General features: G+C 35.2%; 4 protein-coding genes across 8 annotated transcripts; 3 read left to right on the top strand and 1 right to left on the bottom strand.

Moving 5' to 3' along the window:
* The first annotated feature begins 930 nt into the window (after nt 1–930).
* On the top strand, nt 931–4,671 carry IDD11 (indeterminate(ID)-domain 11). Of its 3 annotated transcripts, none has more exons than XM_013000855.2 (4): nt 931–1,323; nt 1,780–1,974; nt 2,433–2,832; nt 3,314–4,671. In XM_013000855.2, the coding sequence occupies exons 2-4, from the start codon at nt 1,794–1,796 to the stop codon at nt 4,470–4,472; spliced, it is 1,740 nt and encodes a 579-aa protein (XP_012856309.2). In that variant the 5' UTR covers nt 931–1,323; nt 1,780–1,793; the 3' UTR covers nt 4,473–4,671. The 3 variants fall into 3 exon arrangements, with proteins under 3 accessions (XP_012856309.2, XP_012856308.2, XP_088679263.1); XM_013000854.2 differs by having other exon boundaries at nt 983–1,323; nt 1,771–1,974; XM_088823137.1 differs by having other exon boundaries at nt 1,195–1,323; nt 1,786–1,974.
* Nucleotides 4,672–6,613: 1,942 nt separating this feature from the next.
* BGAL17 (beta-galactosidase 17) lies at nt 6,614–12,028 on the top strand. 2 transcript variants are annotated; one of them, XM_088823136.1, is made up of 19 exons: nt 6,614–6,974; nt 7,271–7,375; nt 7,545–7,740; nt 7,988–8,076; nt 8,153–8,233; nt 8,675–8,769; nt 8,973–9,043; nt 9,226–9,316; nt 9,401–9,518; nt 9,602–9,697; nt 9,771–9,819; nt 10,053–10,240; nt 10,341–10,412; nt 10,561–10,707; nt 10,964–11,014; nt 11,106–11,268; nt 11,370–11,503; nt 11,605–11,670; nt 11,771–12,028. In XM_088823136.1, exons 1-19 carry the CDS (start codon nt 6,867–6,869, stop codon nt 11,888–11,890), a joined length of 2,040 nt encoding a protein of 679 aa, XP_088679262.1. In that variant the 5' UTR covers nt 6,614–6,866; the 3' UTR covers nt 11,891–12,028. The 2 variants fall into 2 exon arrangements, with proteins under 2 accessions (XP_088679262.1, XP_012856306.2); XM_013000852.2 differs by having other exon boundaries at nt 11,106–11,274.
* Nucleotides 12,029–12,149: 121 nt separating this feature from the next.
* MED9 (mediator of RNA polymerase II transcription subunit-like protein) lies at nt 12,150–14,253 on the top strand. Of its 2 annotated transcripts, XM_088823138.1 has the most exons (6): nt 12,150–12,545; nt 12,651–12,713; nt 12,930–13,010; nt 13,488–13,546; nt 13,723–13,809; nt 13,917–14,253. In XM_088823138.1, exons 1-5 carry the CDS (start codon nt 12,306–12,308, stop codon nt 13,778–13,780), a joined length of 501 nt encoding a protein of 166 aa, XP_088679264.1. In that variant the 5' UTR covers nt 12,150–12,305; the 3' UTR covers nt 13,781–13,809; nt 13,917–14,253. The 2 variants fall into 2 exon arrangements, with proteins under 2 accessions (XP_088679264.1, XP_012856312.2); XM_013000858.2 differs by having other exon boundaries at nt 13,723–13,958.
* A 2,190-nt stretch (nt 14,254–16,443) lies between these two features.
* HSP60-3A (heat shock protein 60-3A) lies at nt 16,444–21,670 on the bottom strand. The gene is made up of 18 exons (XM_013000857.2): nt 21,150–21,670; nt 21,030–21,051; nt 20,762–20,893; nt 20,091–20,247; nt 19,660–19,835; nt 19,297–19,392; nt 19,111–19,215; nt 18,774–18,860; nt 18,567–18,656; nt 18,373–18,453; nt 18,222–18,290; nt 18,059–18,136; nt 17,590–17,685; nt 17,394–17,493; nt 17,163–17,266; nt 16,980–17,085; nt 16,798–16,876; nt 16,444–16,714 (listed from the first exon to the last, which is right to left on the bottom strand). The coding sequence occupies exons 1-18, from the start codon at nt 21,188–21,190 to the stop codon at nt 16,606–16,608; spliced, it is 1,728 nt and encodes a 575-aa protein (XP_012856311.2). The 5' UTR covers nt 21,191–21,670; the 3' UTR covers nt 16,444–16,605.
* Between the last annotated feature and the right edge of the window lie 34 nt (nt 21,671–21,704).

Here is a 21,704-nt window from a genome sequence, read left to right as displayed (position 1 = left end):
AATGAGCACTAAATTAGTTAGTTAATTAGGATTTCGAATTAAATAATGTTCAATTAGTCTATCAATTTGCATCATCAGTTTCAGCTTAAGAGCTAATCCCCACCACTAATTTATTTAACATCCACCACATACAAAATACTAGTGACCACCTTCACTTAATTAATTAGTTTCATATTTAATTATTTTTTTTAAAAGCATCTTTTTTTTTTAATTAATTAAAAAAATGTAATATTTTATTACAGCAGATGAGCTGGAAGAGCATGTTGATACTTGGGTTGAGCAAGATCCCATTTCAAAAAACCAAGCCATTCAAGAATAAAACAGGATAATGACAAAACATAAGTATTTTTTTTATAATTTTATTTTATTTTAATATATCTTTCAACGACTATTATATATTAGTTGCTATTTAAATTTTAAAAGTTTCATCATTTCAAATAATTTTTGGGATTGGTAAAGTTTGGATCCCCATAATTATCAGCCTGAAAGAAATGCTATCTTATTCGTTGTTTAAGGCCTCGTTTGGTCGGTCAAGATAAGATTAATCAGGATAAAGTTAAATAATCTAACGACAATTCAGTTATTTTATCAGACCTCTGAGACGTCCAATAAAAAACTCCCAAAAAGACAATAAAAAATATAATAACATAATATTTGTGGGTCGATAAAACGACTAACCTTCCCAACCAAACGAGGCCTAAGAATTTTAATTTATGGGATTGTTGCCAAAAAGCATTAATCAATGACTCAATCATTCATACACACTGTAAAAAAAATGTAGAGAAGCTTGAAAGTAGTCTACTGTCAAGACTTTGGTTACTGTTTATTAATAATAATAAAATAAAATAAAATAATAAAATTCAAATCAAGAGTCTCTTTCTGTATCTGCAAATCATATACAAATGAACTCTTTTTTCTTTTTTCTTTTTTAATTAACATGGTGGGCTCTTTTTTATAAGAGAAGAGAAAGGTGGTGTGCAGTGGAGCCAAAAAAAAAAAAAAAAAGATTGAATTTTTATTAAAGCACATAAGTGTGATATAAAGAAAGATTAGATTTTTATGGGGTTTTGGAGAAGAAAACAAAAGTAGACAGAAAGTGCACGTCAGAGTTAGCCCTAGGGATGTGTTTTTTTTTTCATTTTATTTATTTTTGGAGGGATGGTTTTTTGTTTTGTATAATTTGCTTTCTTCTCATCCACACCTCTCTCTTTCTCTCTCATCAAACATACAGATAAAGAGATAGAGAGAGAAAGCTTGTTTTTTTGTAGGAGAAAAAAATAAAGAACCCATTGAAGGGGAAAATAGTTGGTGCAGACTGCAGAGGTGGTTTTTTTTTTTCTTGTTTAATTTTATTTTTGTTTTGTTTTGTTTTTTTTAGTTTTTTGTTTTTTCAAGAACTAATAACTAAAAGAAAAGGTTGTCTCCTGTGGTGATGCCAAAGTTTGAGGTTTAAGAAGAAGCCATAATCAAGAAACAGAAAAAAAAAACCTTTGAATGAACAAAAACTTCTTTTGCCTATTTTTCCACCTACTTTATTTTTATTTTTTTTAATTAGCCTTTTTCTCTTCTAGGTCAGTATTTTTTTTTGTCTTTAGATCTCAAATATATCCTGTCTTATAGCTACCCTATTACAAAGAAGCTGTTAAACATATATCACTTACATTTCTATATCTATTCATTATCGACATATACATATATTTATCTCTATCTATATGTATATATGTATATGTATATGTATATGTATAATTCCCTCTTCTGATATTCTTTTAGCTGCTGCAGAAAAAAAAAAAAAGATGATGAAAGGTTTAGCAGCTACAGTAGAAGAAAACATGTCCAATTTGACTTCTGCATCTAATGAACAAGCAAGTGGTTCTTCAAGCAGTAATAGAAATGACAACAATGGTGGAATCTATTTTCCTCCATTAAATCCACCTCAGCCACTCAAAAGGAAGAGAAATCAACCAGGCCATCCAGGTATATCTATATCTATATATACACACACACACAAAAACCAAGCTATATTTAAAGATTTTTTTTTTTTTATCAAGATTCAATTTTTAATTTTCTTTTAAAAGACCCTATTGCAGAAATGAAAAAAAATAATTTTCAACATTCAATGTTTTAATTAATTTTCTTTTTAACAGACCCTAGTGCAGAAATGATAGCTTCAAAAAAAAAATCAAGATTCAATTTTTAATTTTCTTTTAACAGACCTTAGTGAAGGAGAAAAAAATTAAAAAAATCAAGATTCAATTTTTAATTTTTAATTTTGTTCGGCAAACAGACCCTAGTGCAGAAACGATAGCTTTACAGAAAAAAACATTTTAAAGATTCAATTTTTAATTTTCTTTCAACAGACACTAGTGAAGGAAGAAAAACAAAATTCAAGATTCAATTTTTAATTTTTAATTTTGTTTAATTTTGGCAAACAGACCCTAGTGCAGAAGTGATAGCATTGTCACCAAAAACCCTGATGGCAACAAACAGATTCGTGTGTGAAATCTGCAACAAAGGTTTCCAAAGGGACCAAAATCTGCAGCTACACAGAAGAGGGCACAATCTGCCATGGAAGCTGAAACAGAGATCAAGCAAAGAGGTAATCAGGAAGAAGGTGTACGTGTGCCCAGAGGTGGGGTGTGTGCACCACGACCCATCACGCGCGTTGGGTGATCTGACAGGAATCAAGAAACACTTCAGCAGGAAACATGGTGAGAAGAAGTGGAAATGTGATAAGTGTTCAAAGAAGTATGCTGTTCAGTCTGATTGGAAAGCTCATTCCAAAACTTGTGGCACTAGGGAGTATAGATGTGACTGTGGCACACTTTTCTCAAGGTGTGTGTGTGTGTGTATTATTTTTTCGAACTCGAATTTATTTATTATTATTTATTAGTAATTTTCTTGAAAAAAAGAAATGATTTTTTTTTTTTAATTTAATTTTTAATTTTGGTTGAATTTAGTTAAAATTATTGAAGGGACATGAGAATTTGGATTGTGAAATGACCAGCAGCTTTTGCCTATTTTCTGGGGTCTAATCTAATGTAGGCATGAGATTTGACATTTTGCATAAGCAGTGTTTCTTTGTTCTTTTTCTGGGAATTCTTCTTTTGGGGTCTAATCTTTTAGGAGAGAGAGAGAGAGAGAGAGAGAGAAATGATGAAGACATTCTTGTTCGAGAGAATTGATGAAGCCTTGAGAGAGAGAGAGAGAGAGAGAGAGTTGATAAAGACATTCTTGTTAGAGAGAGTTTTTTCTAGAATGTGTTGTGTATTTTGTTGATTCTAACATGCACTTTCTTTCTTTTTTGGATATACAGGAGAGATAGTTTTATTACACACAGGGCATTCTGTGATGCTCTAGCAGAAGAAAGTGCAAGATCAGTACCAAGTGGTGGTGGTGGTGGTGCACCACCAGCTTCATCTTCAATATCAGCTCACCACCAGACGATCAATCTCCAATTTCCAAATCAAGAAATCCCATTTCAAAACACGATCAAGAAAGAGCACCATCACCACCACCAAAGCTTCACCTTAATACCAGAGATCCAACAATGGCGGCTACCACCTTGCCCACCAACCATGGATCCACGTCATCACCACCACCACCACGTGGTGCATGGCGGCCCACCACTCATTGACCTCACCCCCACCCCATCATCATCATCATCCATCTTCCAAGATTTCCAACCAAACCCTAACCCTAGCAGCAGAAATGGAAATGGTGGAGGTGGACCCACCACCCCCCTACCGCCATACCACCACCCCCCACCACCACCACACATCTCAGCCACTGCATTGCTGCAGAAAGCAGCACAGATGGGCTCCAAAAGCAGCACCACCCAAGCATCACCAGCTGGTGCTTTTATCATACCCCACCACCACAACCAACAAGGTCACGTGACTGCTTCTGCTGGTCATGATTCTGATAGTACTACTGGTTTTGGTCTGAACTTGTCCTCACGTGATGACTTCACCCTAAATGGGTTGGGGAATAAAGCTGCAGCAGCTGCTGCTGCTAGAGTCACAGGCGGTGATGGTAGTACTGTCACGGTCACAGGTGCGTCACCGCCAGGTGGGACTAACATCAACATCACAAACAACGCTTGTTCTTCTTTCCTTCATGAAATGATGATGATGAACAGTAGTAGTAATCTGCATGCTGGGTTCGAAGAAGGCGGCTCGTCTTTCGATGAAGAAAGCTTCCGGTCTTTCCATGCAACCCTCGGTAACTTTAGCAGCACCAGATCATCAAACAGTGCTACTGCTAATGAAGGTGGTGGTGGGATTGGTACTACTAACGACGGGATGATGACGACGAGGGATTTTCTCGGGTTACGGCCGTTGTCTCAGAGCGATATTCTAAGTATGGCTGGTTTAAGTAACTGCATTAACACCGATAATAATAGTAATCATGCAGCTTGTATTAACGTCGACCGTGATCAGAATCAAACCACCGAAAAGTCTTGGCAAGTTTAGGCTGATCGATCGATGTTTCGTTTTTTTGTGGGCCCGTCTCGTATATCTTGAATCTTGATCATCGATTTTGTTTAATATTTCCCGATCCTCATTTTTAATTTTGTAAATCTTCGTAATGAGAAGAGAGTAAGTAGTACTCAGTAGTGTTTGTTGAGAGATTTGAAACCCTAGCTTAAATTAATGCTTTCAGTTCATGGGATCTCTCTCTCTCTCTCTCTCTCTACATTGATTGCTAATTTATTGAAATATATAGTCCCCCACCATATCTTGATTTCTGCCTTATGATTGAATATTCAATGCTTTTTTCACCATACATAAATCTCTCTCTCTCTCTCTCTCTCTCTCTCTCTCTCTCTCTCTCTCTCTCTCTCTCTCTCTCTCTCTCTCTCTCTCTCTCTCTCTCTCCACTTATTCCTAAATTGATTGCATGGTAATGTATGAATTAAATGATGTATGGAATATAATCAATAAGGCATTCTAGGACGTGACATCTAATTGTCTAATAATAGCTAATAAATAAGTGATATTTTTCAACCTGAAATATAGCTCATAGTCGAGATTGAGTCAACTCAAACTCGACTCAAATAACTTAATTGCCAGCTCTACTCATAAATAAGTGATATTTTTCAACCAGAAAAAGGTCCTCTTAATTCAAACACCATGATTAAACATACACTTTAGGACAAATAGATATAGAGAATGATACATACATATATGCATACACAAGTTTTTTTCTCTTTTTTAGGTACAAAAGCATAGGATTCTTTCACGAGGAAATTTTTCTTGAAAAGTGCAAGTAAAAAAAAAACATGGTTATAGAAATAAATAAATAAATTTAATTTGCTGTTTGATTATTTTAAAAATATTTAGAAAAGAGAGAGATGCTGTTTGACTCCTGATGTGGGGTGCAAAAGTGGGTTCCAATCCCAAGAAATTGCCCATAAAGCTGCTACTTTTTATTTTTTATTTTTATTTTTTTATTTTTATTTTTTTAATTTTCATAATTCTTGATATTTATTTGTAGTACACATGAATATAGGGATGTCTTTTTTATCCTTATCTCTCTGCATATCTCATTTCCCCCCATGGGAAATAATAATATGGCAAAAGAATATAATCAAATTCAGTCTGTTTGGTTTCAACTTTTATGGGAATTTTTCAAAAATGTAGTCTTTTATTATTCCAGCCTAATTATATATTTAATTATTCGAGATAAGCCCATCAAATTAATTATTTCCTTTAATTTACAATCCATTTCTTTAACTAATATTTCGAAAGATATAATTAAATATTGTGTTGAAAAGAAAGTACAATCAATGATAATGAGGATATCCAAAAAAAATAATAATAATGATAGGATACAAGTCAATTAATAATTATTGAAAAGAATATACATAGGTGTAAAAGTGTGTTTGTGTGTGTGTGAGTGTGTGGGATTAAAAAGTTCACATGCGAATTTGTAGTAGGTGGGAACAAAGCTAGCTAGGATGAAAATGACATGCAAATTATATAGCATATAGTGTTGTCACTATAATTTAGTAATCCAATTTTTCTTTTACAACTAAATCCAAAAATAAAATTTATAAATATGCATTGTCTCCGAATATTTTCCGATATTAACTTTATACATTTCCGGTATATTTTCCGATAATTTAGGAACTTTGTATTTTTCCTTTTAGAGTTTTGAATCTGGAAATTTTGAACTTCTTGAATTCTGCTTTTTAGTGAATTTGATATAGTTTTACGATGTTTCTCTTAAATGCCTCGATGTTAAATATATTGTGTAGTGTTAACATGTATCATGAATCGAACATGTTGAATTCGGCTGCAGGTCGGGATGAGCTTGTATTTAGATTAATTAAGATGATGGATCGGGTCGATCCGCTCGATCAAGTCTATGTTTACACATTTTTCACAAGGGTGATGGTATATATAATTTTAGCATTTTAGTTGCTAAATTTCCTTTATTATTGCAAACATTTTGTTAGGAACGAAGAAGATTTAGAGAGAGAAAGAAATCAAAATTGATAAAATGGGGCAAATCGCACAAAAAGAGAATTGAAATTGGAATAAGAACTAAAATTGGAATTGAAATTGGAATTGACCATCCCTTTTCTACGTAAGTATTTATCTAACATGGTGTAATTAAAAGCTAACTAACCGGACACGTGTCGCGGCACGATTGATTACATTTAACTCAGCTGAAATATCCTAAAACGGTGTCGTTTGTTAACGGGTTAACCAAAAGAAATAGTAGAAACCGGGTATGGAGAAATGGTTTCTGGTAAGCGGGTCAATCCAACCCGATCGAAGAAGAAGAAGAAGAAAGGAAACTCCGAAACTGGTGTTTGATTACTGCAAAGGCAAGCTAAATCAATTGTACGGTCGATTAAAATGGCGGGAAACCGAATAGCGGCGGTGAGTTTCGTGATCGTGTTGGCTGCTTTTGCTCCTCTGCCTTCGTGTTCACATCGTTCTTCTTCCCAATTTCGTTTGGATAAAGTAAGTTAACTGTAAGCATTCTTATATTTTTGTACATAAATTGAAGAAATCCTACGCAATTTCTGATATTACAGATTCAAATTTAGTATCATGAAGAACTTTAATTACTTGGTGAGTGACAAAATCGATTAAGTGAAAATTTTCCACAGATTTTAAGTTCATATTATCAATCATGGCAACTTGAACTCATAATGTAGGCTGCAATTGAGTTTCAAGGTTGTAGAATTTATATGCATTTGCAGTTAATTACATGTTTGTAGTATTTATTGATTTATATTTGTATTTTTAAATGATAGGAAGGTGAAGAGAAATTTGGGATAGCAGATGACATGTTCTGGAAAGATGGGGAGCCATTCAGGATTATCGGAGGTGACTTGCATTATTTCCGGGTTCATCCTGAGGTATATTTCGTCCGTGTGCAATCGTAGATTCTTCATTCGAATTACGACACATCATAAGCTTGTTGTCGACAAATTTGAACTATAAATTAACTGTGTCTGGAAATCATTTTCAATTTTTAGTTTCACGATGAAGTGTTAATTTCTGTAATAATGGGTTTTTTTTTGGTAGTATTGGGAAGATAGACTGTTGAGGGCAAAGGCAATGGGATTGAATACGATTCAAACTTATGTTCCGTGGAATTTACACGAGCCAAGCCAAGGCCGTTTGGTATTCGAGGGATTTGCAGATTTAGTTTCGTTTCTCAAACTCTGCAAGAAATTGGACTTGTTGGTTATGCTGCGTGTTGGGCCGTATATTTGTGGAGGTTAGTTAGCGTCACTGAATACCATATAACATTCCTTTTTTGTTACAAAATTCTGTTATTCTAAAATCAATTAATTTGCATCGCAATTCAAGTTTATAGTGAGCTGAAGGTTGACTCCACTGGATGGATTAGTTAATATTAGGAGTCTTGTTATCTAATCGCGGTTAAAAATCGCAACCTATCATTGATTGGAAAAATGTTTATTTCGTTACTGCATACTAACATTAGCTTCTCCATTTTTATCTAGAGTGGGATTTGGGTGGCTTCCCTGGATGGTTGCTTGCTAAAGAGCCTCCAATCAGACTAAGATCTTCGGACCCCGTCTTCCTTAACTTGGTAAATATTATGTATACAATGTTCATAACTATGTGAAAAAATACTGTTTGGTGTGTGAACATGAACTATGTTACAGGTTGAGAAGTGGTGGAGCATCCTACTTCCGAAAGTGTTTCCTCTTCTTTACAGCAATGGAGGTCCTATTATAATGGTCCAGGTGGGCTAGAACTTATATAAATAAATCTGTTTTTGCCCAATTATCATAAACGCGGAAGTACACTATTAACCTCATTGTATTACTTTCAGCAGATGATAGCGTAAAACAAGGTGATTCTCAGTTTACAGCTGCTAATTTCTTTACAGTTGACTTTTGAAGAACTTTTTATCCTTTGAAATGATGTAACCTTGTTTTGCTGCCTGTTACGTTACTTCTAGAAAAAAAATTTATTAGGTTAAACAAAACACAGTTCTACTCACAACTTTAATTTGTTCATTAGAAGTCTAGGTAAATAAGAGGAAATATTGAATGCTAACTAAATTATTTTCGATATTGCTTTCAATATAAAACCATGTTATAATCTGTTCTTGTTTTAATGCATTACTGGACTTTGAAATCCTAACGGATAGAGGTTATTCTAAAAGGAAAGAAATGTAACAGGTTGAGAATGAATTTGGTTCATACGGCGATGACAAAGCTTACCTGCATTATTTGGTCAAACTAGCTCGTACGCATCTTGGAGATGACATAATATTGTAAGCGGCTTGTACATATAGTTGAAAAGCTAGCTGTTTTTTTAAGGGCACATTCATACGTGACTTATTGAAATTGCAATGTTTAGTTACACTAGATTTAGAAGAAATTGTAACTATATTGTCATGTTTCAACATTGGTTGCCATAGAATTCAGAATTTTATAATCATCTCTTTGGAATATCTACTGGTGTTTGTTTTTGCAGGTATACAACGGATGGAGGTGCTAGAGATACTCTTGAGAAAGGAACACTTAAAGGAGACGATGTTTTCTCAGGTTAGATAACTGGAATACTGCCAAGATTTTTTCTGAACTTTCCATGTGAGTGATGACTTATATATCACCCATTCAAAATTCATAAATTTCTCTTTTCGTTGAAATTAAGTCTGGCCAATCTCGTTTATTTCCTTACATGAGTATCAGAATTTTGTGCTTCAAACATTTGTTTATCTTTCCAGCTGTTGACTTCACAACCGGAGATGATCCATGGCCCATATTCAAGTTGCAGAAAGAGTTCAATGCACCGGGCAAATCACCTCCTATTTCAACGTAGGTAGCTTAATCGTAATTTTCCTAGACTTCCTCTTCTGATTAAAATATTATTTTTATGTTGAAATACAATTATTATTTCAGCGAGTTTTATACCGGTTGGCTTACACATTGGGGAGAGAATATTGCAAGTACCGATGCAAGTTTTACAGCTACTTACTTGGAGAAGATTTTGTCCAAGAATGGGTCTGCTGTATTATATGTATGCTACTATACTCAAAACCCTTCGTTTGTTGATAATTACTAGTTTATCACTCATTGTATGACATATGATGTGTGTTCCAGATGGCACACGGTGGAACAAACTTGGGTTTTTATAATGGTGCTAATACTGGAGATAATGAGTCGGACTTCAAGCCTGATCTTACATCCTATGACTATGTGAGGAATATTGTACCAAATGTTTATGTTTTCTGATTGCCTGAACAATAGTTACCAGCATCTGTTTTTATAGGATGCACCTATTAGAGAATCTGGTGATGTGGATAATGCAAAGTACAAAGGTGAATCTAATCTTTTTTTTTTTTTCTGTTTCATGTTTGTTTATATTTTTTTGAAGGAAAACGTGTCGAAAATTGGCTCATAGATGGTTATTGTCTCTATATTAATCTTTCTAGCTTTCTATTTTTATCCTGATTAAACTCGTAGTGAGTTTCTCAAATTTTCCACATTCAAACTATGAAATCGGCATTTTCTCTTAATTTTGTAAGACTAATCAACATAGTGTTTCTTTCAGCTTTGAGAAGGGTTATTGCCAAATATAGTGCAAAGCCTCTTGCTTCGATTCCTCCCGATAATGAAAGAATAGCTTACGGACGTATTAAGCTAGATAAAATTTCATTTTTGTATGACATGATCGGTATGAAAGACCTTGTTGATTTGGCTGAGTCCGAGAATCCATCTTCAATGGAAGCTATTGGACAGGTGACTAAACATAATAATACTAATATTCTATAGTTCTTCCAATTACATTTAATGAATAGACGATAAGTTAATGCTTTATTTCAATGTATATTATTTTCAGATGTTTGGATTTGTGTTATATGCCTCTAAATACACTCCTAAAAGCAACGGAAGTGTGTTGTCCATACCAAAGGTCAGATCGTCATATATTATATTTACTAAATATTCTTGGTCGATATTATTCTCCGTTTAATCCGGTTTTTCCTTTATCATGACACAACAAACAATTTTTAATGTTTACAAAATTGTAATCTCATCTTCTATAGAATCATTAATTGCAGGTGCACGATAGAGCTCAAGTGTTTATTTCCTGCCCTGAAGATAGTGATAAAAGGCCGACATATGCTGATGTCATCACACGATGGTCTAACCGACCCATTCACCTGCCTTATTTAAAATGCGAATCCAACAATAATCTATTTATCTTGGTATGGATGCTTTCTTATCTTAGTAAATATTTCTAAAAGTATTCATCCTATTCTTAAAGTTAATGACGATCATATCATATTCATGTTTTATTTGGTCATGTTAAAGGTTTTTGTCGACAACCTAGGATCAAATTACATTACATGTAGTACCTTTTTTATTGTTACTAACTGCAGTATGTCCATTTTAACCTCTTGTTTCTGGTTTTCCTTCTTACTATCCTTTTTAAGTAATGTAAATTCTTTTCTACTCATATAGGTCGAAAACATGGGCCGGTTGAATTACGGACCTTATATGTTTGACAGGAAGGTAAAAATCCATAAACTTGTAGCTGTTATTTTCTTACAAGCCTTTTGCTCGTTTGTTTTTATGTTCAATTGTTCGGATGTTTGATTTTCAGGGTATTTTGTCTTCTGTTTATCTGGATTCAACGCCTCTGTATAAATGGAAAATGCTTCCCCTTTCTTTACAAAATGTCAACGAATCCCCAAAAATCAACCCCATCATTTTGAACACAACAAAAACGGCGTCTCTTAAAGGATCCGCCCGCAAGAAATTAATAGGCAAGAGTAAGTCCTCAGATATATATATATTTTTTAATAAGTTACTAGTGTTGTAAAAGACTTATTACATGCATCGTAAAAAATTGCTTCCTTTTTTACAGAGCTCAATTTCGAACCGGCTTTTTATACCGGTCACTTCAATATTGACAAAGTTCGAGACACATACATATCGTTCCGAGGCTGGAGTAAAGGAATTGCATTCGTAAATGAAATAAATGTTGGAAGATTTTGGCCGGTAAAACAAAATTATATTTAACATATACATATATATAATCATTGAAGATAAACGGGTGTTGATTGCCGTGTCCGGTGATGCATTGTCTCATTTTTTTGTAGTCTGTGGGGCCGCAATGCAACCTTTACGTTCCTGCACCAATCCTCAGAGAAGGAAACAATACTGTGGTAATGACTTCTCAAAGATAGTTAACCTTGTACTTGTGAGAGTTTTGCAGTTTTGTGGTTGATTAATATATATATATGGTTTGGTGTTTTCTTGAATTAGGTTATTCTGGAGCTAGAATCACCTAAGCCTGACCTCACTGTTAGCTCAGTGGACCACCCTGACTTCACTTGCTCTTCGAAACTAGGTAAATCCAGAGGTCGTCTTGTGCTCACTTCCTGATGAAATATGTGTGTGTGTGTGTGTGTGTGAGAGAGAGAGTTATTCACTTATTTGAACGTCTGTATCGTTATTTAAAATAAACGAATTAAAATTTACTGTTATAAAAAGAAAAAATAAAAAATAAACATTTGATTCAAATTTTAATTTCTCTGCGTCCAATTCATCTCATGATTACCTGATTATATTAATATAAATACTAAAAATTGATTTAATAACAGAATAATCGTTTTTAATTTTCGATGTGCGAAATTTGGGTTAGGTTTTTATTGACGGCCCAAAACTACGTTAATACGGCCCAAATCAATTTGGTTTTCGGGCCCAATGAATCGATCGAACGGCGTCGTTTTAAAGCTTTGTTGTTTCTTTCGGCTGAAATCAAACGAACAGACGAAGAAGAAGGTATAGGCGAAAAGAGATGGAGAATTATGGCGGAGGGAACTGGGCAATGATCCCCAACATGCAGTCCCAGAGTAACCCCTCTACACCCTCAAATCAGGACCATCTATTCCTCCAACAACAACAGCAGCAATTCAATCAACAACACCAGTTCCAACACCAATTTAATCAGCAGCAGCAGCGTCTCCAGCAACAACAGCCTCCGCCGCCGCCGCCGCAGCAACAACAATCTCTCGCCTCTCATTTTCACCTGCTCCATGTATTTCCCCCCCTTCTTTTTCTCTCTCTAAATAAAATAACCCGTTTTCTCTTTTTTTTGGTATCCAGGGTTTTGATTTTTTTTTTTTTTTTCCATAATTTTCAGCTGGTTGAGAATTTAGCTGATGTAACTGAAAATGGAACAAGGGATCAGCAAACCGATGCACTGGTTAGTCGATTCGTTGGTTTTTGTTCATCGATTTATGTTTAATTGCAGCTCTGCTTACTGCTTCGTAAAATCGAACGAAATAATTGAAAAACCGTTTAGGGTGGGAAACACATTGTACTTTTTATTTAATTGTAATTATTAAATGCTACATTTAAATCTTCTAGTGATGTCTTTTGGATGTTTGTGTAAGATGGTGTTTATGTGTTTTGTTGTAAGATTGGTGAGTTGAATACACAGTTCGAGAAGTGCCAGCAGTTGTTGAACACCATTGGAGGGACGATTAAGGCTAAATCCACGGTAATTTGGGCATTTTCGTCAACTTAATTTATTTTTTCCGTTTTATTTTCGCATTTTCAAGAAATAAAAGAGGAAAAGAGAGAGATTCGCTAAGATATTTTTTCGTTAATTCTTTTGCTTAGTGTGATCAAATGATATTTCCTATGAAGTTGAAAACCTCAGTTTCAAATCATGGTTTTGAACGGTGGAAAATGTTACGTCGAAGCATGATTTATTGATTTCAAAAGCATATGTTATGTTTAGAAATCCATATGTTCGTTTCATCATAAGTAAACGTGTAATGTTTTAGATCATAAATTGAAAAAGTAGTACTTGTAATCCACAACAAAATTCTGACATCCAATGAGACTGATGCTTTTGTTTTAGGTTTGTCGAACTGGTATTAAAGGTGTTAAAACACACACATTTGCACTAACGTATAACAATGAATTGATTACTTATAATCGTTTCCCACCTGGGATATATTGTTGTTGACAGACTGTTGTGGAACAAAAACAGAGACTGGAGGAAACTGATAACTTACTCGCTCAAAGACGGTATTTAACGTTTCCTTTTAGTTTAGTGTCGGTATTTAACGTTTCTTCTTTACAGCTCATTTATCTATATCAGAAAGTCATGATTCACCGACGAAAAAACAAAGTCGAAATTGGACATGTGATTTGTTTTGATGGTTTCTGCTGAAACTTTCTTTTTTTTTTTGTTTAATTTTTAGGGATCTTATATCGAAGTTCCGAAATTCAGTTGAAGAGCTTAACAATTCTGAAATATAAGTTCCTGTATGAACAAACCCTGTCCGACGGTAAGTAATCCCTTTTTCGTGCATTTGCCCTAACTGAGACTACTCGCAACTTGTGCCAGAGTGTTAACATATGTAAGAACCTTGCTTCTTGCTTTTATGTTGTGTAGAAGCAGTCCCCTCGAAATATTTAGTAGACATGAGATTGAACACATTTCAACCTCGACATGCACTGAAACAAATATTTACGATACCCTTACAGACATTGTTGATTAGGTCTAGTTAGAGTGGCGACGATGATTATATCCATACCTTTTGTAGGTCTACTTCCAACGTGTCGATTTGTCAATGAATTGTAATTTATAACATATGCGTTATTGATAGAATTCATATTATGTGAATTATGCTTCATTAGAAATATTGTGCATTCTGTAATGTTTTGTTTACTATAACTTCATGATTTGTTTATTGTATTTGATTGATAAAGTAAGTACTATTCGATACAAATACCCCTAGCCGCGGATAGATATGTTGCTAACATATGGTAATTCCCTATGTAGTCTAAATCGGGATTTCAAATCGTAAGATTTTACACCTTTACAAATAGTGAAATCGCAAGTCGCTTAAAATCAGTTGAAATCGGGAGTAAAATAGTTGAAATAATTAAATTTTGGGTTAATAGCATTTTCCCACCTAGACTTTGCTCGTTTTTGCACTTTCCCACCTCAACTAAAAAAAGTTGCACGGCGGCACCCAAACATTCATTTTTGAGGCACATAACCACCTGGAGGGAATATTCCGGCGAATATTCTCATTTTTCAACGCACGCGCGATGCACATGCGGAAGTACAAGGGTTTTTTCGTCTTTTTACTTAAAAATATTATAAGGGGTGAAATTGAAAGTACCAGGGACTCAATTGAATTTAATTTGAAACTTTCACAACTTCCACCCATCATCTTCTTCGTCTCCCTCTTGCTGCAAAACAGGGGAATCAGGATATTTCACACCACCGCCACCAACATCTCTCTCCACCGCCGTACCACCACCTGAAATTATCATATCAAATTACTAAAAATTCAATATGAAAAATCCTGCTCGTCTTCTTCCTCTCTCCGGCACCGCATCACCACCACCACATCTGCTCCGCCGCCGCACCACCACCACCTCCACCACAACCAAATCTGCCACCTATACTAACGCCTAAGCCTCCACCGACTCCACCTTCAATTCCTCCACTGTCACCTCCAACTCCACCACCAATTCCTCCACCAACACCTCGTCCAAATGTCCAACTCCTCCGGCTGTACCCAAAACCCCTCGCGACGCAAAAATAATTAAATACGCGAAACAGGTATGTATAGATACACATATAGATACACGAACACACACTCAGTACTGAATACTGATATCCCCACTCTCTTATATCATCTCTGTTAATGCGAACGTGTTTGGTTTGGTTTTCGCTGATTGTTTTGCTGAGAATCAATTCTTTTCTCCTTCGCCTCTGATTTTATTTTGCGTTTTTATGTGCAATTGATTTCCTTTTTCTCGTAAATTTCGTTTCTGAAACGGGCCGCGGTGCAGTAGCTGTTGGTTTTGTGATGATGGATATTATTTTTAGGGTTTCTGATTGGTGCGATTTGGGGGTTTTCGTGTGTGTTCTATGGGATTTTTCGATTTTCTGGATTCGAAATTGTTTTGAAGTTTTGCTTGTTGTTGGGTTGTGTTTTGAATTTTGTCTGGGATGCCAAATGAATTTGGGGATTTTTCTTTTACGTGACTTTGGGATTGAATTCGGAAGCAAAGCTGAAGTTTTTAGTGTTTTGATTATTAGAATTTCATGTTTAGGAAACTGTTAATTGCTATTACTTTACGGCTCATTTGCTACATTGATGCATAATGCACATTTGCTAGTGGAAAGAAGAAACTTTGTTATTGCTATAAAGAAAGTTTCAAATTAAGTTCAATTGAGTCCCTGATACTTTCAATTTCACCCCTTATAATATTTTCAAGTAAAAAGACGAAAAAGCCCTTGTACTTTCGCATGTGCATCGCGCGTGCGTTGAAAAATGAGAATATTCGCCGGAATATTCCCTCCAGGTGGTTATGTGCCTCAAAAATGAATGTTTGGGTGCCGCCGTGCAACTTTTTTTAGTTGAGGTGGGAAAGTGCAAAAACGGGCAAAGTTTAGGTGGGAAAATGCTATTAACCCTTAAATTTTATATATAGAGACACACACACACACACACACACACACACACACACACACACACACATATTTATATATAATGGTTTGGTATTAATTTTACAATGTGTAAAATATTACGATCCAATTTTACATTTCCGGTATAACTAGCCGTCTCGGATTCATAATTAGCCATGGAATCCCATTAATATTACCATGTACAACACTCAACAGCTGAAGCAAAATAAGGCCTCTTTTGGTAGCCAAGATAAGATTAGCCAATATATAATTAAATAATCTAATAAAAACCCGATTATTTTATTGGACCCGTGACATCCAACAAATAAGCTCCCTCAAAGGTAAGATATACCATGATAATATAATATTTGCTGGTCATCCCGGCAAGTTATTGGGGATATCAAACACTAAACAAAGTCAAATTATTTAGTTAATCATGGCTAATCTCCCTAACCAAACAGAGGCATAAAAAGATAAATAAGAAAACAAGAAGAAGAAAAAGAGAAAACCAAGGAACATATAGTAAAAATGGATTGTTCTGCTGGGACAATAATTAACATAGATAGATAGATAGATAGATATCTAAGTATCTGAAAAAATAATTAGCCACTGTAATCATAATAGCAAAAAAGGCAGTGTGTAATAAGTCTTAAAGTTAATACCCACCCATAGCATCCATATTCGGCATCCGGTTTTTAAGTGGATTTTTCTGTCCTTGAGCATCGGCAATAATGGCCTCAGTCGTCGTCAACAACAATGACACACTGCAACCAACAAGTACTGAGTTTGCTTGATACGAAAATTAGTAAAACATGCGAAAAACAGAAAACTGTAAACACGTTATCACCTTGCAGCATCTAACAAAGCTGTTCTAATGACTTTTACGGGGTCGACTATCCCAGCCTTCACCATGTTTACATATTCACCTGTTTGCGAAAAGAAAAAATAAAATAAAATCACACATACACAAATATACACAAAGCTACAAATTACTTGGGGAAAAGAAAAGTCTCGGTGGACACAATGTACCTTTAGCAGCATCGTATCCCAAATTCAGATCATCTTGTTCCAATAGCTTTCCAAGAATTAGCGCTCCGTCAGCACCGGCATTTGAGGCAATTGTAAAAGTAGGTGCCTGTTACTCATACGACATCAGCACAGCAAATATGAGAGAGAGAGAGAGTGTGTGTGTGTGTGTGTGTAAAGACAAACCTTCAGAGCATTCTCTATAATTTCAACCCCTCTTTTTTGGTCTTCGTTTGCAGTTTGGAGGTCTCTAAGAACTCTCGTCGCATACAAAAGAGCAACACCACCCCCTGCAAAAAAAAAAAAAGGAAAAAAGGACAAAAAGGTCATTGAATGTTCAGATGAAAATATTCTGTGGTGTGCTAAGAGATGGTGTTTTTCTATTTCAGTTTGAAAAAAAGCAAAAACAAAGTTTACCTGGAACAATTCCCTCTTCCACAGCAGCTCTAGTTGCATTCAGAGCATCTGTTACCCTATCTTTCCTTTCTCCAACTTCTGCTTCACTAGCCCCTCCAACCTGTGAAAGAAAAAAGAAATACCGAAATTACAAACAAAATTACGAGACAAAAACTTGCACGTGAAATCTCCTGACCATATATGGTAATAAGTGTACCTTGAAAACTGCAACACCACCAGACAACTTTGATAACCGTTCTTGCGCTTTCTCCTTGTCGAACACTGCAGTACTCTTCTCCATGGCAGTTCTTAGCTGTACGTGAAGAATATTGTTAGTGCCTCAATCATATTTCTTGCTAAATTATTGGTATTCTTGGAATGTTAGAAATTTTACTCTTTATCATTATCAGTTAGCACGAGCGACCGGATGACCATAGTCAAATGGCAGATGAAAACATAAAAATCACTGTAGACACTAGACATAATCAAGCTCGGGTATATGGGAACAAATATGTGAAAAATCCTTAATTATCAAGAAAAAACAATCATGCAAAGCCATCATATATTTCAAATCTATTATGTTCCATGTGCTCTTAAGAAAGGTGTTGGATATTGTACTACCAGATGCGAAAATAAAAAGACCAAGACTAGAGAGGTTTTTAGATTCCCTTTGTCTCCATTAATACCTGCTCACATCTTTCTTCTATCAATTTCTTATCCCCACCGCCATGTAGAATTAAAGTGTCGTCAAGAGAAACAGTGACCTGCTCCAATAGAAGAACAAACAAGTGAAGATGAGGTTCTAGTTAACTAAAGTTTTGGTGTAGACTTTCATATAACTACACTAACCTTTTTAGCAGAACCAAGCATATCAATCTGAACTTTGTTAAGACTCGCTCCAAATTCTTCACCAATGACCTGCAGAAATCACAATGAGTAAGCTAATACTAAAAGAGTACAGTCAGCATAGAGAGCTATAAGATCTCGAAGCTCGTCTCACCTCCCCTCCAGTGAGAATGGCAAGATCTTCTAAACTTGCTCTTCGGTTATCCCCAAATCCAGGAGCTTTCACAGCACAGACCTATATAATACATCATGGAACAAGAATTCAAGATTTTATTTAATGGCAGTGTATGTGTGTGTTTTCAGTGTGTAATTCGCAAAATTCCTGTTAAGTTTGATAAACACATGTACCTTCAATCCTGCACGGTGCTTGTTTAAAATAAGCATAGTAAGTGCCTCACTTTCCACATCTTCTGCAACGATTAGCAGGGGACGACTTCTCTGTCAAACGTAAAACATTGAAAAGGAAATCAATCATCAACCAGAATTTCTTCATACTACATTAATCAGCACTTAATCATGTGTGCACTGGAAAATTCCAAAATGAACTTTTATTACCTTCACAGCAATCTCCAATACTCTCACAAGCGCGGTCATGTCTGAAATTTTCTTCTCGTGAATTAAGATCAGAGGATTTTCAAGTTCCTGTTTACATAGAAAATGAATTTTAGAAACAGATACAATACATGACTGCTTAAGACTAGAATTAGCAAAAAACACCGTTTGATGTTGGTGGTAGGCAAGACAATTACCAGTTAGTATCTAAACATTCAACATTTTTTAGATCAACAGAAGACTCTTTAGAACAAATAAACCAATTTTACATGCTTTTAATCAACAAATGCATTCAGAAATAGAAGGGGTAAATTATTAAGAGTAACATCTTTTGACATACACACTTTTGGGTCTTTGCATCTGTAACAAAGTAAGGAGATATATAACCGCGAGCTAGTTTCATTCCCTCCACTACTTCCAACTCATTGTCCAGGATATTTCCCTCCTGCAAAATTTCAGATAATCATTCATTATCCATTGAAGGTAACAAATTAAAGATTCATGGTGAAAGCTAAAGTGTACTCACTGCAACAGTAATAACTCCTTCCTTTCCAACTTTCTCCATAGCCCGTGCTAGAAGCTCACCAATTTCACGCTCACCATTTGCGGAGATAGTAGCCACCTTTAATTAGGAAGAGTTAGCAACTCATTAAATAAGAAAAAAATGTGTCTCCAAGCTATACTACTTGTTATAGGGAACAGGTAAAATTACTCAAGAGTAACAAACAAGATCAACACAGTAAATCATTTATCTTAACCTGATTGATAAATTTCTGAAAAAGAAACAACTGGTAAAACTTATAGTAGAATCTCAAGAAATCTATTTCCGGATATGTAGCTAGAAAATATATCAACAGAGCGGTTTAGTTCTAGGTTCCATGTTAGTCACCTGTGTAATTTCTTCAGGCGTACTAATCATGATTGCTCTGCTCTTCAAATCTGCGATAACTGCATCAACAGCCATGTTTATCCCTTTGCGCAAGTCCATTACATTTACACCTGCCGCAACTGATTTGCAACCTTCTCTGAATATTGCCTGAGTCAGTACCGTAGCACAGGTGGTACCTGATCAATAAATCACATTCTGGTTTAAGATCTAACAGAGCTTGAGAGAAAATAGCGAAATTCCACTCTGAAGGTATAGGTTATTTTAGGAGAGGTACGTTTGAATCTTTCACAAACAGAGACAGAGTGTGAAAGAGAAGTGCATTACAGAGTAATTGATTCTAAATACTAAATATGGAGTCTCGAATTTCATGAAAATATTTAGACACCAATGGAGAAGCCCCATTGTGTTATGACATGTGTTCAGGAAATTACCATCACCAGCAACTTTATTGGTAGCATTGGCAACCTGCTTCACAAGATCTGCTCCGACATTTTTTGCCTTGTCTGAAAATTCGATGCTTTTGGCTACTGTGACACCATCCTTTGTGACCTTGGGATTCCCGGTTCTTTCAATAATTACATGACGACCCTGCATAGGATTTGAAGAACCGGTTATTTTGTATTCGAAGCTTCTTACAAATTCAGCAATAGAATGATTTAGTGTTTAATTATAATATTGAATCCTCACCAACATCCTGTTGTTTAACGACTTAAGTTGCTAAAATATCAAAGTATTAAAAGGACATTAGCAAGAACAACGAACCCATAACGGAAGCAAATAGGAACCAACAGAAACACAAAAACTCATAACAGCCACATCAGACTCCATCAACCTCAAACCCGAAGAAAAAAAAAATAGTACATAAACACATGTTTTTATCTATTCAATCATGATCATAGCACATCAAGATGGAAATTCTAGGGCACACAATCATAACTGGAATTTGCAAACATTTCTATTCAAATTTTCAGCCCCATCAATCAGATTCGGTAGTCTGCATAAAAAAAATTGTCGTGTGCAGTTTGTCATATTCTTATTTTAATCAAATTTTCTCCTAAAATTGCAGAACAAAGAAGAAGTACTGTATCTAAAGCCTAGTTACCTTTGGCCCCATTGTCACTTTCACAGCTTCGGCAAGTTCATTAACTCCGGCGAGCATAGCAGCTCGAGCTCCGGTACCAAAACTAATATCCTTGGCTACATAATTTCTGCTATGCACAATCCCACCACATGCCTTCCCATTCAAATCATTACCAAAAAAAGAAAGAAAAAAAATCATGAAAGAATCAATTAAATTAGAAAAAAAAAAAAGAAAAAAGAAAAAAGAAATCAAGTAGATTAACAAAGCGCATAATTATAACGAGGATTACCAGCTTTCTGGAAGTAGATGATCTGCATTAACAATGATTGAGCAAATTATCAACACTGAGTTCATAACTTAAATTTGGGGGAATGTAGAAATAAATTAAATAATTGAGCTTGCGCCTAACCTTATCGATGAAGAAATGGCAGCCGCGGCGAATCTGTACATGGCGGATTTTAGGGTTTCTGAGGGTTTTGCCTGTGAGAAAAAATGGAAGCGTAGACTGTAGATTTGTTGTCTGGGGTTTAATCCTCCGCAACGAAGGGCTAAAACCCTATTATTAATTTTATTTTTTAAATATCTGGGGTACAAGTGATATTTTGTACATTTTAAGGGGGCAATAAGAGGTAGATTAAAGTGTAAGGACTAAATTGCAATATTAAGAAAATGAATTCTCTGTGTTTTCCTTTACTTTCACCATTTTATTCCTCAAAGAATTCATCTTTAATTCTCCTCCTCCGAAGAACCATTTCAGTAGCAGCTGACTACTAAGAACAGAAAACAGTGCGCCGCCAATTACGGTACAATCCCTAATTTTTACCTTCCGAAACTTCCGGGTGCCTCCAATTATCGAGCTTTGATTGTTTAATTTCATGCGTTTTTTTTAATTGTGTAAATCTCTTTGTTAAATTTCAATTGTAGGTATAAATCATCTGTAGAATTCCCGAATAATTTACTCGTT

This window comes from Erythranthe guttata, chromosome 9 (genome assembly GCF_056151865.1).
Source record: "Erythranthe guttata isolate IM_541 chromosome 9, IM_541, whole genome shotgun sequence".
Classification (NCBI taxonomy): Eukaryota; Viridiplantae; Streptophyta; class Magnoliopsida; order Lamiales; family Phrymaceae; genus Erythranthe; species Erythranthe guttata.
The sequence above is the reverse complement of the archived record's forward strand: the minus strand, read 5'-3'. Positions and strand labels throughout refer to the sequence as shown.